Genomic DNA, 17,767 nt, shown 5'->3' with positions numbered 1-17,767 from the left:
AAATTATGATTTGGTCTGTTGAAATTGTTATTCGCTAAAGTGAATTTATTATTTTCTATAGTCAATTTGTCACTTGGAAGGGGCATTTCAGATAGAAAAAATAGCAAATAAAGACCACATAATATATGAAATTATAATTTGAGACTCTCAATTTGAAAAATAACAAATAAAGACCCAGTCTCATATTGTAAATATGAAATTTTGGTAAAATGTTTGTAATGCCCCTCAGCCAAATTATGATTTAGTTTACTGAAATTGTCATTTGTTAAAGTGAACTTATCATTTTATATAATTAACTTGTCACTTGATCAAGGAATATTTCAGATATTTTATTAAGATTTTATATTTGTAATATGAGACTGAATCTTTATTTATCATTTTTCAAATTAAGAGTCCCAAATCATAATTTTACATATTAGGGGGTCTTTATTTATTATTTTTCTTTTCAAACATTTCACTAAAATTTTATATTTACAATATGAAATTGGGTTTTTGTTTTGTTATTTTTCAAATTAAAAGTATTATTTGTTATTTTTAGATGACGTGAAATGCCGAAACGAGCGATCAAGTACGCCTCGCAATCTTGACGCGGCGGAGCGAGGGGAGTTAGATGGGCGCTTTTGCAATTTTATGAAATGTCGAGGGCTTTCATGCAAATCCGACATCATTTTGGATCCGGGGGGAGGTCCAACAAACAGAGACCCGAGACGAGGGTTGTAGTCTGAAGTGATCGCGGAGGGAGCAAACGATAGAATTCGCAAGATCTGTTGTATTGAAAAAAAGAATTTGCAAGATCTGTTATGGTCGTGACCGTAAGCTTTGCCTCCATAACTTTTTAGAAGCTTTATTCCTTCTCGTACAACATGGATCTCAACCAGGTGACGAAACTCGTTCTAGTTTAGTCTTCGATTTCGAGGTTTCTTGCTTTCAACTTTTTTTTTTTTTTGGTTCAGGAATGGGTTTATGCTGTACTCTCTATCTCTCTCTCCTTTTCCTTCTTTTCCGGTGTCTGTGCCGCGATGTTTGTTAACAATAGGTTCTTGCCTATGATTAGATCTGGTTTGCCAATGTTGGCTAGATGTTGCTTGGTCGAACTTTTGATGATCTATCTGCAATTAAAATGTTCTTCGATTTTGATGGAAATCGATACGCATGTTTAGGTGAACGCAGAATGTGTGTTCATAATTGAGGATTGATTGAATTGAAAGATGTGGAATTCACATCTTGCTTCAGTATTTGCTGTATATTTGGCCTTCTTTGGTCGAATTGAAGCTCTTTCGGAAGCCTTCTGTTTACTTCGAAATCTCATGCTGTTGTTTCCCGATAGATAATTGATTAATTTTTCTTCCATGTGCAGCCTGTGGGTGAAAACTACGCCAATCCAAAGACTTGCTTCTTTCATGTTCTATTCAAGGTTTAACTAACTGTGTTCATCGTATAACTTTCTAAATTAATCATGTTGACGTCATAGAATTAACTCTTTCAGTATCTGGCAGGCTGCAGCCTTGGCATTTTACATTCTCTCTGCCCTTTTCATTGATAACTTTGTCATCATATTTGTGGTGACTGTCCTTCTTGCTGCTCTTGATTTTTGGGTCGTCAAGAATGTCAGTGGGCGTATTTTAGTTGGTTTGAGGTGGTGGAATGAAATAAATGATCTGGGTGAAAGTGTCTGGAGATTTGAATCCCTTGACCAAGAGGTAGGTGTTCTATATATTTTTATGTGGTGTCATCTTTGAAATAATAGCTATTAACTCCTCATCATCTATTATATCCGCTCAATTGCAATAGAATGCACTCCTAGTGCTGCATAATACATGCATCTTAGTCATGTTTCCCCCCTCTCTTTCAGTCACTGGCCCGGATGAATAAGAAGGATTCCTGGCTTTTCTGGTGGACCCTTTACCTTGCGGTAAGAAAATACTTTATCTTGCGCTAAGAAAATGTGGATTGAATACAGCATTCAATGACACAGCTTTTTATTCTTATGTCCTTTATGTAGAAATGCGGTGTTTTGTAATTGTGACAGTATCAAGTATCAAATATCGGATAAAAAGAGGATTGTTTGATTTTTTTCAGAAGGGGAGCGGGGATGGAATGATCTTGTTAAGTGAGGGGGTTTATGTGTTGCATGAGAGTTGAGTTTGATTGGCGGTTAATTTTGATATGTTGCCTCTGCCTGAACTGCTTCCTACTCATGTTTATCATTTTTACCTGTAATTTAAGCATATGAATGTCCTTAAGTGAATCTGCTCAAAAAGTGAAGTTTGTGTCTTATAGGCAATTGCTTGGATCGTGCTCGGAATATTCTCACTCATAAGGCTTCAAGCTGATTATCTCCTTGTCATAGGAGTTTGTTTGACCCTAAGCATTGCAAATATTGTGGGTTTTACCAAATGCCGAAAAGGTGCGCAAGCAATTTATTGATTTGTTTAGAATTCATATTTTTTCTCCCATAAATAGTATGGAGTACTTTATTTCCCCATCCCATGAGATCCTGGCATCTGGTGTTGATATCAGTTTACTACCGTTTTCCCAACATTAATTGCCATCGTGCCATTAGAGATTTAGAGAACAGATAATTGTGTCACCCTACTCCTGCAGATGAGGCCACCCGTACTGGAGCACCTCTTTCTCATTTTGAAAGTGGCAGATTATGTCACTGAATTCTGCCTAGTTCTTGTGGGGTTGTAATATTGTTTACAAGGTATTATGTGTCAAACAATGGTGTGATTTTCTAGTCAGCTCATTGTTGATGCAACCGTGCAAGCCTCTATTAGTCCTTAACATGAATGTTGGGATTTTGATAGCCGCTTTTTTTTTTTTTTCTTCCTTTTTTTCTTTTGGGGGGGGGGTGTTGGGGGAGGCAGTAACACTGGTTTCTGCTTTCTCCGTAAAAAGGAATACTTGATATTTATGGTCGTGCTTCTGGCTAAGTGGCTCCTGCACCCCTCCCTTTTCCTGAATCTTTAGGAATCCTCTGGATGAACTTTACCTCGAGTGTCATTATTTCATCTGGTAGTCCTCGACGGGCTACCCTTTGGAAAAGTCTAGTGCTGGTTATGCTAAATATGCTTATCTTGTTCTCAGACGCTAAGAAGCAGATTCAACAGTTTGCCACTCAGACAATCGCCTCGCGGGTCACATCTTCCATACAGACAGCATTTAGTGTTGTCTGAGTTATCCGTCACCAAGGATGTTAATGGTAGCCGAACAAGTGCATTATAGGATACGTTTTGGTGGTTTGTAAAAAAAAACAACTATTTCTGCCAGCATCAGATTGGGCTGCGTCTGAATTGAACTATCGGAGGTGCGAGACGGGATATTCTGAAATTTTGTACTTGATCATATGTAATGGATTGAGTGAGACTGGCGAGATTACACAGCAGATACTAGATGCAATTTCTTTATTTCTGATGTAAATCATACTCGTCATTTATTATTTTCCGCCGTTGGTAAAGAGAATTTTACATTTAGACTCAACAGAGGGAACTAGACAAATACATGCAGCTTGCACAGGTCCAAGATGGCACAACTTGTGTTCGGAATCACGACGCTCTAACGGGAAACGATTTCCACTTCCCCCCCCCCCACCCCACCCCAAATCGAAATACAAAATTTTTTAAATAAAAAAATTGTGCCTTTATTTGAGTTTAATTTTCATCTTTTATTTATGATATCTTTTATAGATTTACACACACACGTATTTATTTATTTATTTATTTATATGTCTGTCTGAAGTAAAGAAAATCAGTCCATCAATAAATTTGTTTATTATATGACAAGAAAAATGGAGCGTTTTTATATTTTATTTCCTGTTTATTTGCTTCTTAAATAACATAACTTGGAAAAGCTTAAAATAAAATAAAATAATAGGGTGCTTTTGCTTTCTGCTAATTTTTTTAGCTGATCTATTTAAAAAAATGTGTCCCACTTATTAATACTTTAGAACAAATTAAATCAGGAATTTAAATTAATTCATTTGTATATGTTACTTTCATTTCACTTTCTAAAAAATTTAACAACAGATTTCAAATGCATATGACGAAAACTAAAAAATTTCAATTATAAGACCAAAAATTAATTTAAATGAGATCAAATTCGGCCAAAATATCAAGTAGTTTGTTGAGTTCCTTCTTTAAATAATATAGACTAGATCAGTTGGCAAAAAACATACATAAACATATATAGTTCAACCGAAAAAATAACATATATACATATACACAATACTTATATCAAATTTTTTATATTTATTATGTCAATTCAATTTGATCTCCCTTTTGCAATTCTCCACATATTTTAAAAATCTATACTTTTTTTAAGACAAACATGGCCTACACTTCAATCTAATTTGAAATTTTTGTTTTTACAAAACTATTCGTCAATTGAGTATTTTAAATTTAAAATTGAGTAAAAATATAATTTTTCAAAAAAATGCGTGTACTTTAAAGTAATATATATCAAACTATGCAAATGAACTCGCAATGCATAAAAGATGCAAATTTAATTTTACTTGGCTCCCTGTGCATTTATTACTATTCTTTAGTAATTTTTCCCCCCTGCTTGTATCATACACTGAGTCACTGATTGTGCATTCTGTTTTTTTCAATTACCGTCGTTTCATTTTTTTAAAATTTTTTTATATGAATCGCGTTTCTTCCATTTATTATGGTCAATTATAAAATTAAGTTAATCCACTCTCCGATCGCGTTTATGAGATGTTTTTGGTGGGGAATTTTTTTTTTCCCGTGTCACCTTGGTACTTCTTCACGAGAATAAAATGATTAATGTATTTTTTCTCGGAGTCCCCTGGCTGGCTGGCTTTGGCTCTGGCTGGCTTTGGCATCAGAGACACACACACACACACATATATATCGCTTCTTCGACTTGTAGTTGGAACTCCTCCTTTCGATCACATAGAAGAGGGCAAGAGATGCTTCAGTGCATATTTCTTCTGTCCGATTCCGGGTGGGTTAGTTTGTTGATTATATTTGCGAGAAATAGTGTTTTTTTTCCCCTTCAACCCATTTAAAATTTTTAGTTAATGCCAATTAGATAGTTTCTGCTGCGGCTTAGTTTCTGGGATTCAAGCTTTTACTGACCGGTGATTCAATGTTATAAATTCAATCGATTTCTTTTATTTTCTGATGTTTGATGGCTCCTTACGGTATTGATTGGTCGACTCCGAAACTTCGATTGCTTAGAGAGGTCATGCTGGAGAAACAACTTACTGGGCACCGCGTAGATCGATCTATATGTGCCTGGTTCTGGGAGCAGGCGTTTCGCAAGGTGATTCCTTCAAGGTATTTTCTTCAGTCTGAAAAGTTGTATTTGTTTTTCATCAGTCATATTGAGTTCCCCCGGGTTGGGGGTGAAGTTTTATGGACCTTACTGAGCCTTATTTGGCCATTCTATTCAGAATTTTTTTTGTCATTTACGTTTTATTTAACTTCTGTCTTGCTGGTTCTTATGATTTTACTGAGGTTGTTCTCGGTCTTGCTTTAAGCCTCTAACCTCTCATAATAACTGTGCTTGTGCATAGCAACTACCAGTGATTGCATCGCCGACGCATTATCTATTCCAAGTTTTCCGGGAGGGAATTACGTTTTTGGCGTGCACCCAAGTTGAAATGCCACCATTGATGGGAATTGAGGTAAATGTGCTCTGCAACTCATAATACGGTGCTACATAACTCATAGTAATTTTGTTTTAACTATCTGATTTTTAGTTCCTTTGTAGGGTAGCTGATGTCCTCAATGATTATCTTGGAGGGTTGAACGAAGACCTGATAAAAGACAACTTCGTTATTGTATATGAGGTACGTCTGCGATGTTATGATGTTGGGAATTGGCGTCTTTGAATCAGCGCTTTAAATATCTTCAGATAGGTTTTATTCATGTTATTTGTGCACAGGTGTATGATTTAACATAAATTTAAGTTGGTCAGCAAGTAACTAATATGTGAAATGGATACGAATTGTGAAGTTAATATACTTACGATTTACTTTCGCCAAAAAATATAAAGAAAATCCTTTCTGTTCCCCTTTTATTAAATTCCCATTTGAACATTTTTGTCAATTGTTGTAGACTTGTAGTTTTGTCCATTGCTTTGTGCTGGATTGATGAAAAGTGTTACATTGTTTTATTCTGGCAGCTGCTAGATGAGATGATAGACAATGGCTTCCCGCTAACTACTGAACCAAATATCCTTCAAGAAATGATAGCTCCCCCAAATATTGTTAGTAAAATGTTGAGCGTTGTGACTGGCAGCAGTTCAAATGTGAGCGACACCCTTCCAGGTGCAACGGCATCTTGTGTTCCCTGGAGAACAGCTGACCCGAAGTATGCAAATAATGAAGTTTATGTAGATCTTGTTGAGGAAATGGATGCTATAATAAGCAGGTATCTATGCTCAAATGTTCCCATGCTCATTTTTAGTTCCTACCGTTGATTTTTTTTTTTTTTGGGGGGATAGAAAATGATCGTAATGTTGATATTCCTTGGGGTAGCTAGAAAACATGAAATATTACAGTGACGAAGCAATTGATTAGCTTGCCAATAACCCTGAAAAGCATTGTGCGTATGTGCCTCCGTAAGCTGTAAAGCGTGGAAGTCTTGTATACTCTTTAAATTTCCACTCGAATTTGTCAATTCATCAAGGTGTATCTAGAGTAGCTTGATATCCGACTCGTAGGGGTGACCTGTTTTCTAGAATCTCAGAGAATGGCGTGTTGTTTGGTCTGAACCTGTTTGACTTTTCGGGCTTGACGTAAACATCTGGGGGGTGATTGATGGTTACTTCATTTAAGGACACTTGCCTTGTGCTTCATGTCTTTCAGCTGCGTGTTTTGTTTGTTACGAAGTTCTGTTTTTTCAGGGATGGTGCTCTGGTGAAATGTGAGATTAATGGCGAAGTTCAAGTGAATTCCCATATCACTGGTACACCTGATTTGACTCTTTCATTTGCAAATCCTTCTATTCTAGATGATGTGAGGTTCCATCGATGTGTTCGTTTTCGGCCTTGGGAGTCTCATCAAATTCTCTCATTTGTGCCACCTGATGGACAGTTTAAACTAATGAATTACAGGTAAATGACTCAGGCATGATGTGAATTTCTAAATCAGGATTTGAGACCACGGTGATGATGGTTTAACTTGGTTTGTTTATTGTTTTTTTGTTGTATTCCAAGTGGTTTGCACTCTCAGATTATAGTTTTTAATTTTTTCAGGGTCAGAAAATTGAAGAGCACCCCAATATATGTGAAGCCACAGTTAACATCAGATGGGGGAACATGTCGTGTTAATGTATTGGTTGGAATACGAAATGACCCTGGGAAGACAATTGACTCAGTTACTGTTCAGTTTGTTCTTCCTCCTTGCATCTCATCAGCTGACCTCACTTCAAATCACGGAACAGTAAACATCCTTTCTGACAAGGTATCTACTTCGCATGATTATCATATTTCTAGCCAGTAGCAGTCTTTCTGCTTATAGTTTATCTGATGTGGTTACCGAGAAGAATTGTACATACTTTATGAACTTCACAGCTCTATCATTTCAATGTGTTTTCATACTCTGTCTTTGTTTTCTCAGACATGCACTTGGTCCATTGGACGGATCCCAAAAGATAAAGCACCGTCAATGTCTGGAACACTTGTGCTTGAGAATGGATTGGAGCGCCTCCATGTTTTCCCAACATTTCGCGTGGGTTTTAGGATTATGGGCGTTGCCCTCTCTGGTTTACAAATAGATAAACTGGATCTGCAAAGCGTACCGTACCGTTTCTATAAAGGCTTTCGAGCTCTGACGCGGGCAGGTGAATTTGAAGTCAGGTCATAATTTACGTGTAACAAAAACCATAATGCAAGTGGAATTTTCAGTTGGTTGGTTTTTCTTTTCATTATGAAATAGGTTAATTATGATTGTCTGAAAACGTTAATATCTCCAGTTTTGTTAAATCGAGCAGTTAATTCTTTTACGGAATAAGATTGTAGTACTTTTCTTCATGGAATCTCAGCATCCAATTATGCTGTGTTTTCAATACCATAGCCCAAACTTGCACGCTACTTTTTAATTCTTTTGGGGTAACGGTCCATATGGCACCGTTCCGTAGTTTTGGCGTCTCGTGATTTTGTACATCCCACGTGCTTTTAATAGTACATTCCACTTTCCTGATTACAAATTTTGATGAAGCACCGAACGATGCAAGTATAATTCCAAAACAAGATAAGAGAAGTATTAATATCAACTATCAAATGTTAAATTTAAATCAAATGAATGTGCAGATCATGAGCAATACAAGTCAGCGCTCAAAATTCTCAAGGAGCCTACTAATTAGGTATCAAAGACAATCAAATAATCAATATAAGACTAATATTAGTAGATTAAGAAAAATAATTTATTTATTTATAATAAATATGAGTTGTCTTTCTTAAAATATTTTTGTTAATTATGTATATTAGCTATTTGATAAAATTTAATATGTACAACTACTATCAGAACTATTTTGATAAAAAAATGGATTAAATACAATGAACAAAATAAATTAGAATTTTCTATTTAGAATTAAATTAAATGTGAAGTTGTATTAACATACTCCTCTGGTCCTATTTATAGGGTAGAAGGAAAAAGTTTTTTTTCCTTATTTATAAGTCATTTCATTAAATTTTTAGTGTGAATATACTATTTTATCTTTTATTTATTATAGTGTAAATAGTTATCTTTTTTTTAAAGATGTACTCTCCTAGTCCTATTTATAGGGCATAGAGAAAAGTTTTTTTTTGTCCCATTTATAAGTCATTTCATTAAATTTGTACCATAAATGTACCATACTTTCTTTCATTTATTATAGTGTAGATAATTATTTTTTAAAAGGAGTATATATTAAATAGGGATAAAATTGAAAAGTTTATTTTAATGAATAGTTAATGCAATTTAAGGTTTTTCTTGATCTATGTTAAACATGTTAGAAGTGTCTTATAAATAGGACAAGAGGAGTATATATTAAATAGGGGTAAAATTAATTTTTTTTTATATTTTAATAGACTTAATGTATTTTAAAATTTTTTTTATTTGTATAAAATATACTAAAAATGTATGAGAGAAATTTTCAATGAATTGTGTCTATATTTTAAATAACATTTCCGAACAATTCTCAAATTTTGAAAAACTATGATTGGTGCCGGGAAAGGGTTCGTGGCGGCGGCTGGCAGCTTGCTTTCCAAGACAGATTTTCAATGCTCTCCGGTATATTGTCACGTTTCTTCCACGTGAACCTTTTTCTTTTCCAATATTTGCGGGCTGGAAACGTCTCTGGCTCTCCGGTTGTCGTCGTAGTCTTGCTTTTTGGAAGGAAAATTTTCAATGCTCCTTCGATTTATAATACTGCACTAACTTGTTCTTTGGAAATCACAATCGCTCTTTACATAGTTACCAGGGCTCCGATTTGGTCTGTCTTTCAGTTTCCTGATTGCACTTGATCGTAGTCAGCTTCATGAGCAATTTTATCATGAAATCCTCCCGTAGGATTCTCCTTCATTACCCGAATTCATCTTCTTTCCGCTTCCTACCATCAAAGGTGCGCCAAACTGCGGCCGACAATTCGTCGAAACTTCCTATTAATTTGGATCGCTGCAGTTACTACCCTTTGCGAATGTTGGGGTTTCGACGCATGAGTAATTACACCCAGAAAGCTTCTCGCTCACCTCTTTTAAATCTTGGCCATTCGAGGGCAATTTCAAGGTTCTTCAATTTAAGTGCAACAGAAAGAAGGGATGTTTCTGTCATTGCTAGAGTTGCGTCCGAAGTTCGCGGTTTCTCAACTTCAACTAAAACCTGTGTGAATGAAAATAATTTTGAGAGGATTTATGTACAGGGCAGTATAAATGTGAAACCATTAGTGGTGGAAATTATAGATAGAGATGAGAATATTGCAGAAGAGCAAGAATCTAGCTTAAAAGTTGGTGGTGAAAATGACATTAAAGAGAAGCCAGGAGGTTTGAATGTATCTGAGGATGTGAGTCTGAAGAGTAGAGTTAAGGAGTCTGATGCCGAAAAAGAGGCCTGGAAATTATTGCAGGATGCAGTTGTGACATATTGTGGCAATCCTATTGGGACGGTGGCAGCGAATGACCCTAGTGACAAGCAACCGTTAAATTATGATCAGGTCTTTCTTCGGGACTTCATTCCTTCTGCACTTGCTTTTTTGCTTAGGGGAGAAAAAGAGATTGTCAAGAACTTTCTCCTTCACACCTTGCAATTGCAGGTAATTTAGCACGGTTATGTCACATAGTAAATCAATTGTTTGGTTTCTCTTCGTTATGGATTTTGTGTTTCCTACCTTGTAAATCGGACAATATTTTATGAATTAATTTGATGCTTAATTTTCTTAAATTGCTAGTTTATTTAATAATTAGTGACTCTTTCTAGTTTACTTTGATTTTCGTGCAATTAATGAGTATAGTTATTATAATATATCTAATTATATAGACGAAGTATCGCTTTGTAATGTTGTTATATAATAATTGCTATTATTGCATCACATTTGAAACGGTTATCCAATTCGTCAGTGTTTGTATGATTTGGCAATAATTCCAACATGTCCAGTGTTAGCCTGCATTATGTTGCTTAATATTTCAAATTTGACGGTTTTTCACTCATTTATTTTTATCAGAGTTGGGAGAAAACCGTGGATTGCTATAGTCCTGGGCAGGGTTTGATGCCTGCTAGTTTCAAAGTTAGAACTGTGCCTCTTGATGAAGAGAAGTATGAAGAAGTTTTAGATCCTGATTTTGGGGAATCAGCAATCGGTCGTGTTGCTCCTGTAGATTCAGGTTAGTGTTTTGTGGTTTCTTGAATATTGAGTATAGGGGATGATTTGCAAAAGTTGCTAATGCTTTGTAAAGAATGTGCATTCGACAATGTCATATAGTGAGTTTCATCTATTATTTCTATGGTGGTTTCGTGATAGGGTTGTGGTGGATCATCTTGTTGCGGGCTTATGGGAAGCTCACTGGTGACTACAGTTTGCAAGAAAGGGTTGATGTTCAAACAGGCTTGAAAATGATCCTTAACTTGTGTTTGACTGATGGGTTTGATATGTTTCCTTCTCTGTTAGTCACAGATGGTTCTTGCATGATAGACAGGAGAATGGGCATTCATGGCCACCCCCTTGAGATTCAAGTGAGTCGGACTTAGCTATCTTTTGGTTCCATTGCTGGGTTTTCTTCTTAAAGATAGTGTTTGGTTCTTCTGGCTCGTGTATTAGGTGCTGTATAATTCAAAAGTCTGCTATTTCTTTATTTTGTTTTACTTAATGATGGGGTGTTGATGATTCTTTATGTTGATCAGTTGCTCTCGCTCTAGTCTCCAGGCCTATATACTTTTGACTTTTGAGTCCTGATGTTATTTGATGCCTATAGAATATTTAGTAGAGACAATTTATCCTTTGCAAACGTAAGATGAAACATTGGGTTCAAGTGGCATGATTTCTAAGTACTCCCTCCATTGTATCAGTTACTATATATTGTCTTACAATTTGTTATATGGTTTTACCTTTAGGCATTATTTTACTCAGCACTTCGCTGCTCCCGTGAGATGCTTGCTATGGATGACGGATCCAAGAATTTGGTGAGGGCTATTAACAACAGACTAAGTGCCCTGTCATTCCACATTAGAGAATACTATTGGGTGGATATGAAAAAGGTGAATGAGATATACAGGTATAAAACAGAAGAATACTCCATGGATGCCATTAACAAGTTCAACATATATCCAGATCAAATTCCTTCGTGGCTAATGGATTGGATTCCAGAGGCAGGTGGGTATTTGATTGGCAACCTGCAGCCAGCTCACATGGATTTCAGGTTTTTCATGCTTGGCAATATTTGGTCTATTGTGTCATCTTTGGGCACCCCAAAACAGAATGAGGCTATCTTGAATCTGATAGAAATCAAATGGGATGATCTTGTGGGGCACGTGCCTCTAAAGATATGTTATCCTGCCTTGGAGTATGAAGAATGGCGCATTATAACTGGCAGTGACCCAAAGAATACGTAAGTTCATTCTGTTATTTTCTCATCTTTTGTTTGCTCCTCTGTGACGCATCTATCTTCTTGTTATAATCAGAATTGCTTATGAGTCTTAACTGAAGCTCCTTGCTGAAATTGTGCAGGCCTTGGTCATATCACAATGGTGGATCTTGGCCGACGCTGCTCTGGCAGGTAACGTTTTCATGATTTTATAGTATGCTGGTAGGTCCATCTTGTGGTGTGTCTTGATGGCTCGGACTAGTGAGCCTTTGATTACCATGACACTGACCGTAGGGTATTGGATGCATGGGTGTGGCTTTGACCAGCGGCATTTTTGCATCCGCCTCTTTCCATCCTAGATGTATTACTTGGCATGTTGAACGGGCATAAGCCAGTTTAATTATTGAAATGACGTTTCCCCCTTCCCTCCAGCGTGTGCTACCCCGTTTTATTTGAAAAGATGCCTGTTCTATTAAGACATTGAACAAAGAAGGGTGGGGAAAAGGACAGTATTCTTGCGGGTTGTTGACTGTGAGGGAGAATATCTTTGCATTTAAATAGTTCGTCAGGAAATGTTGTATAAAATATCTGATTTCCATCCTCACAAGTTTCAGTTCACGCTGGCATGCATCAAGATGGGGAGGATTAAACTAGCACAGAAAGCAGTTGCTTTAGCAGAGAAGAGACTGCCTGCAGATTGTTGGCCTGAATATTATGACACCCGTACTGGAAAATTTATCGGAAAACAATCACGGCTTTATCAAACATGGACAGTAGCTGGGTTCCTTGCATCTAAAATGCTTTTGAAAAATCCTGAAATGGCATCGATATTATTCTGGGAGGAGGATTATGAAATTCTCGAGTTGTGTGCTTGTGCACTTAATAAGAGTGGCAGAAAAATATGCTCTCGCGGTGCTGCCAAGTCTCAGATTTTGGTGTGATTAGACTTCTCGGATTTTTGAACTATGCTGGCAGAATGCCTGGTGTATACTAACATTGTTTAGGGTTACACGAATTACCAAGAGCTTCATAGGACACTGTAAATTGAATTTTGAAATTAGTAACAGATTCTGCATTGCTGTAATTGTGGTAATGAAGGTTTTCTTTTTGGTAGGTTAGGGGTTTTTCCTTGTCTGTATGTAAACTAACTAAAATATAAGTTATTGTTTGCCTTGATAGTTTATTTACCGTCCCATCATTGACATTGCGATGACACTTAGAACACTGTTTAACTTTAGGGTCAGCGTTAATCTTATAGCATATGACTATGACCCTCTACGAGAGCATATTCTATGCGCATTTTTGGTCTGGATCAAATTTATTTTGAATTAGTTTAGACTAAATTTAAATTTATTTTTATATTTTGAATAAATTTTTATTTTAGTAGATACTGAATTTAAGTTGAAGATAGTGTTATAACCAGGTCTATCACTCCTCAGAAAAAATTAAATTTATCATTAAAAAATTATACATTGGAAATTTTAAATGCGAATCGTCCATTAGATTTCATTTTATCTGGAGGGGTGAATGGAAGCATGAAATCTACTTGGGTGAAACATCAGTTTTAAATTTCCCACACTTTCACAGGAGTCCTCTTCTTCTCTTGTAGTCACTGATGGTTAATGTTAAAACGTGTCTATTCCCGTCGTTCTCAGGGACTTGGCACCCGACTGTGGCTTCGACTTGTTGTTTCCTCGCCAAGAATCCATTCTTCAAGCCCTGCGGTCCCCCAAATTTCTGAAGAGCAGCCAACGAAATCGGTAACTCGAAATCATGAAGCATGTTTGTTTCTGTTCCATGATCCACCGGAGCAACCGTGTCAATTAGCTTCCCGGCGTCAGCGGCTGCTTGCAATGCTGCTTCTGTGGCTCTAACACCAACCTTGGTTGTCCCTCCTGCTTCCTGTTCTTCTCTTACCTCCTTACTATTGTCGCCCTTCTTGGATTCATCCTTTTGTTTTTCACCTTGTTTAGCTTCATTACTTTCCCCATGCTCTGCAGCGTAGTAATTCCTCGACCTCGTCCATCTTCTGGAAAAGGGATCATAACCATCCTCCCCTACTTTCAAATTTCCAGTCACTCGTTTAAGCTCCGACAAATTTTTGAAATTCTCAACCTTATTCTTCTTGTTCATCTCGGCCAGCCTTTTGGCCCTGGCATCATTGTCTCGAGCTTGCCGAGTTGCTTCTAGTTCCTGCAGCCTTGTGTAGATCCTATCCACCTCTTCCTCATTATGATTACTTCTTGCTATTTCTAACTGATTCTTCAAACGGTCCTTCTCCACCGCAACGTTCAGAGGCCTGGCCTTTTTTTCCTCTAGCATTTGCTTCACAGTGGCCGCTGAGTATATGTATGTGTTGGTTTTTCTAATAGCCTCCCTCTTTACCGCTACATCCTGTTTGCTGGGCATCTGGCTGCAAGTTTTCTCTATTTCTCTCACCCACTGTCTGTATTCTTTCTCTAAGGGTGCTGAATCTGATACCACTGATATCTGAAACCTGGCTGCTGAGTTCTCACTTCCCCACACACAAATCAAACGCTTATGTGTCACTCTATTCTCTATCTTGTACTGTCGATCGGGGGTACTCGCATCAACACTCTGGATCATGCAGAGCCTGTACACAGGTCCATGGTCCGATTTTCCGATCCCAATTCTCACAAAACAACCCACGATTAACTCATCAAAGAACGGCTCATTCAACCACTTCGCTAGTTTTGACCTCCTTAAGGTGATCTCATGAATGTCGTCAAATGTTGGGACCTCTGATCCTGTCATGTTTCTATCATCGTCGCTGTCGGCCAGCCCATTGGGGCCCGATGATTCTCTGTCACTGTCAGACCTTATCATGCTCTCACTCTGACTGGAGCTACTTGAACTTGCTTTTACTCCAAGTTTTCGCCTGCCCGACGAAACTCCCTGACCTGTTGAGTTTGTTCTCAAGGCTTTTGATTTGCTCGTTTTACCATGAACGTGGATGCTTTGCTGCTTCATACGCTTGGCTCTCAATTCACTAAGAGCGTCTCCTTTGGAGGCTGTCTTCTCGGCATATCTAGCAGAAGAACGTACCTTGGCAGAGGATGGAAGAGACGATGGAGCTTCTGATTTTCTTGATGGTTGGCTGCTCTTTGCATTGTCCATCTTCTTCAATCTCAACTGCTCTTTGAATTCCTTCTCTCCTTTCTTGGCCGCTCGATCAGACAAAATCATCTCTCTTTCAAGCTCAGTCATTTTGGCCAGCCTCTGTTTGTCGTCTTCATTCTTATAGAGATCACTGCCAACGTCAGATTCGTTGCTGGATTCTGCATCATCACCACCAAGAGCGCCACCATCACCATTGTCATGATCGTGTTGTTGGGGAGGTCTTTTGGTGGGGTCTAACCTCTTCTTTAAGGGGACATGGGATTGAGATCTTGACGGCTTCTTGGTCGAAGCATGAGCATCATCATCATCGGAGTCTTCGTCTCTGGATTCACTTCCGCCATCAGAATATGAGCCCTCGCCTTTAAAGCTTGATTTTGGAAGCGTGTGCCGTTTTTTAACAGGAGAACCGGTCCTTCCGGCTGCCTCCAGTAGCATGTTTTCCAAGTCTGCCATTTTCTTGAACGTATGATAATCCCCTCTTTTTTGTGGGGAAAGGCGAGAGAGTAAAACTTGAATCCAGAACCAATAGAGGTAGGTGTGTGTGTGTGTGAATGGCCGAGTTTCAAACCCAAATCTCCCCTGTTGGGGTTTCGAAAAATATGCAGAGAAAAAGGAAGGGGGCTTCTGGGGGAAGCGTGACAGTGACGTCACGTTTGTAACTATTACAAAGAGAAGAACAGGAAAGGTTAATGAAAGAAGCGCAATTGAAATGAGAGGGGGAATGAATGCCAAACGCGATTGAAATGAGAGGGGGAACGAATGCCAAACCAAAAATGGTGTGCCTCCTTGCGAGTTAGAAGATAGCAACAGAAAGATGCAGCAGTGTGGAATCAGCAGAGGCTTTTGTTGGGTCCGATGAAAACTCCACATTCATAGCACTTTAACCCTTACAGTTCCATATCCTGCGCCACAAACTTTGACTGCTTCAATCTACCTTCCATGCTATAGATACGTACGAGCCATTCTTGTATATCTTTTTCTTTTAACTTTTGCTGAAATATTTCTTGCACTCTTAACAATCCTTCCCAAGAGTAATCACCTTTTTCCTTTTTTTCCAATAAACAAAAGCAACTCCTCAAAACTAAACACTTGCTTTCCTAAGAGTAATCACTTGAGCATGATTTGCGTCGGCATTTCTCAACAATATTTCTCAATATTTAACGTTTGGATGGAAAATCCCCCCCCCCCTCCATTTACGTATTTCACCATTTTCTCCTGTTGAACATATCAATTATTAGATTTAATTTTGAATGATCCAAAATTTAATATTTTAAAGATTTATTTGAACAGTCTAGAAGTGCAGTAAAAAAAATTAAAATAAACATTTTATAACTATTAAATCCAGAGCATTCAGAATTTAATGCAGAGAAGAAAGTGGACAGAATAAATCAATGGGGAGAAGTCAAGTTTGTTTTTTTGCTGTGCGCTGGGTCATTATCGAGCATCTGCTACCTCATTACTACTATCAACTCATCAATAATTTGATGGGAAACATTAATGGTCAATTACTAACCTTCAGAGCCATTAATAATGATTTCGTCTATATATATATGTATGTATGTATATATGTATATATTAGCTCGTTGGCAAAAAAAAAAATCACTTTGTTACCATATTATTTCGAGTACATTCTACCCAGATTTTATGTATTTGAATCCATTTTAATGTTTCTATTCATAACGCCCACGCAAAGCATGAGAGAAAATTTCTTTTTCTTTTTTTTTTTGCCAGTCTAATTATATAATAAAAGTTATGATAGGTAGTACAGCTTAGGATAATTCATTTTTATAATCCTTGTGATGTAAATGAAATTTGTCTAATTAACCATAAACGCTGGAAAGTGTTGGTAATCGATGCTGAGGGCTTTGATACAAGAATTGAAACCCACGAATGTTGAACATAAAACAAGAAAACACTATTACTATTACAAGATGTAAAATTATCAAAATTATATTATTTATAAGTCGTAAATAACATGACCCATTTCATTCACTGTACACTTTAGATTACTCTATAATAAAATTCATGTTAAACATGATTTCTTAGAAGATTAATAATATATGAATAAGATTTGATGAGTGACACGATGGCACTCTAGACACGGATTTTCTCTCGCGTTCAGTGTGATTGTGGAGAGAAAAAGCGGGGTGGTGTGTGGGCCCTTACATTTTTCATACAGTATTTTGAGTAATATTTACATTAATTATAATTAATCGATATTGATTTGAATATGTCGGCCAAAAAAAAAAGATATTGATTTGAATATTTTTATAATTAAAATATCTATAAGTTTCATATAAGATCTTGCGAGTCTTTTTTTTTTTTTTTGGTCCAAAGGATCTTGCAAGTCTGAAGGTACTGAACTTGTCAACCTCGCGATGGCGGTTTGGGATTTGGAGGAGACATTACACTTCCTTCTTTTTGTTATTCTGGAACGCCCTTTGTTTTACTGTTAATCGAGCAAGTACTCCTGCTATTAACTATTTTAGTAAGCTAGTAAAACGGCTGACTCGTATAAATTCCTGGCAATTGGCAAACAATTGTCTTCTGATTCCGCGGCATGATTGGCCAAAGACAGTAATTTGAAAAGGCCAAAAAA

General features: G+C 37.2%; 4 protein-coding genes across 5 annotated transcripts; 3 read left to right on the top strand and 1 right to left on the bottom strand.

Moving 5' to 3' along the window:
- Positions 1-694: 694 nt before the first annotated feature.
- LOC114747274 (Golgi apparatus membrane protein-like protein ECHIDNA) lies at positions 695-3,483 on the top strand. The gene is made up of 6 exons (XM_028935581.1): positions 695-878; positions 1,358-1,414; positions 1,497-1,700; positions 1,853-1,912; positions 2,281-2,407; positions 3,091-3,483. Exons 1-6 carry the CDS (start codon positions 864-866, stop codon positions 3,177-3,179), a joined length of 552 nt encoding a protein of 183 aa, XP_028791414.1. The 5' UTR covers positions 695-863; the 3' UTR covers positions 3,180-3,483.
- A 1,358-nt stretch (positions 3,484-4,841) lies between these two features.
- Positions 4,842-8,039, top strand: LOC114747263 (AP-3 complex subunit mu). Its single transcript, XM_028935563.1, is given in 9 exon segments — positions 4,842-4,968; positions 5,205-5,275; positions 5,278-5,303; positions 5,543-5,653; positions 5,729-5,818; positions 6,154-6,401; positions 6,877-7,086; positions 7,228-7,435; positions 7,592-8,039. Coding segments are annotated over 9 exon segments (1,245 nt in total). The 5' UTR covers positions 4,842-4,933; the 3' UTR covers positions 7,838-8,039.
- A 1,238-nt stretch (positions 8,040-9,277) lies between these two features.
- Positions 9,278-13,240, top strand: LOC114747337 (alkaline/neutral invertase A, mitochondrial). 2 transcript variants are annotated; one of them, XM_028935658.1, is made up of 7 exons: positions 9,278-9,758; positions 9,798-10,262; positions 10,671-10,830; positions 10,968-11,179; positions 11,558-12,051; positions 12,171-12,219; positions 12,642-13,240. In XM_028935658.1, the coding sequence occupies exons 1-7, from the start codon at positions 9,492-9,494 to the stop codon at positions 12,966-12,968; spliced, it is 1,974 nt and encodes a 657-aa protein (XP_028791491.1). In that variant the 5' UTR covers positions 9,278-9,491; the 3' UTR covers positions 12,969-13,240. The 2 variants fall into 2 exon arrangements, with proteins under 2 accessions (XP_028791491.1, XP_028791490.1); XM_028935657.1 differs by having other exon boundaries at positions 9,279-10,262.
- A 368-nt stretch (positions 13,241-13,608) lies between these two features.
- LOC114747278 (protein RTF1 homolog) lies at positions 13,609-15,621 on the bottom strand. Its single transcript, XM_028935583.1, has one exon. It carries the CDS (start codon positions 15,619-15,621, stop codon positions 13,609-13,611), a length of 2,013 nt encoding a protein of 670 aa, XP_028791416.1.
- Positions 15,622-17,767: the final 2,146 nt, after the last annotated feature.

The sequence above is a fragment of the Neltuma alba genome, unplaced genomic scaffold (assembly GCF_004799145.2).
Source record: "Neltuma alba isolate B1F8T4 unplaced genomic scaffold, ASM479914v2 tig00005275_pilon, whole genome shotgun sequence".
NCBI lineage: Eukaryota > Viridiplantae > Streptophyta > Magnoliopsida > Fabales > Fabaceae > Neltuma > Neltuma alba.
Note: the sequence above shows the minus strand (reverse complement) of the source record. Positions and strands in the feature narration are given on the sequence as shown.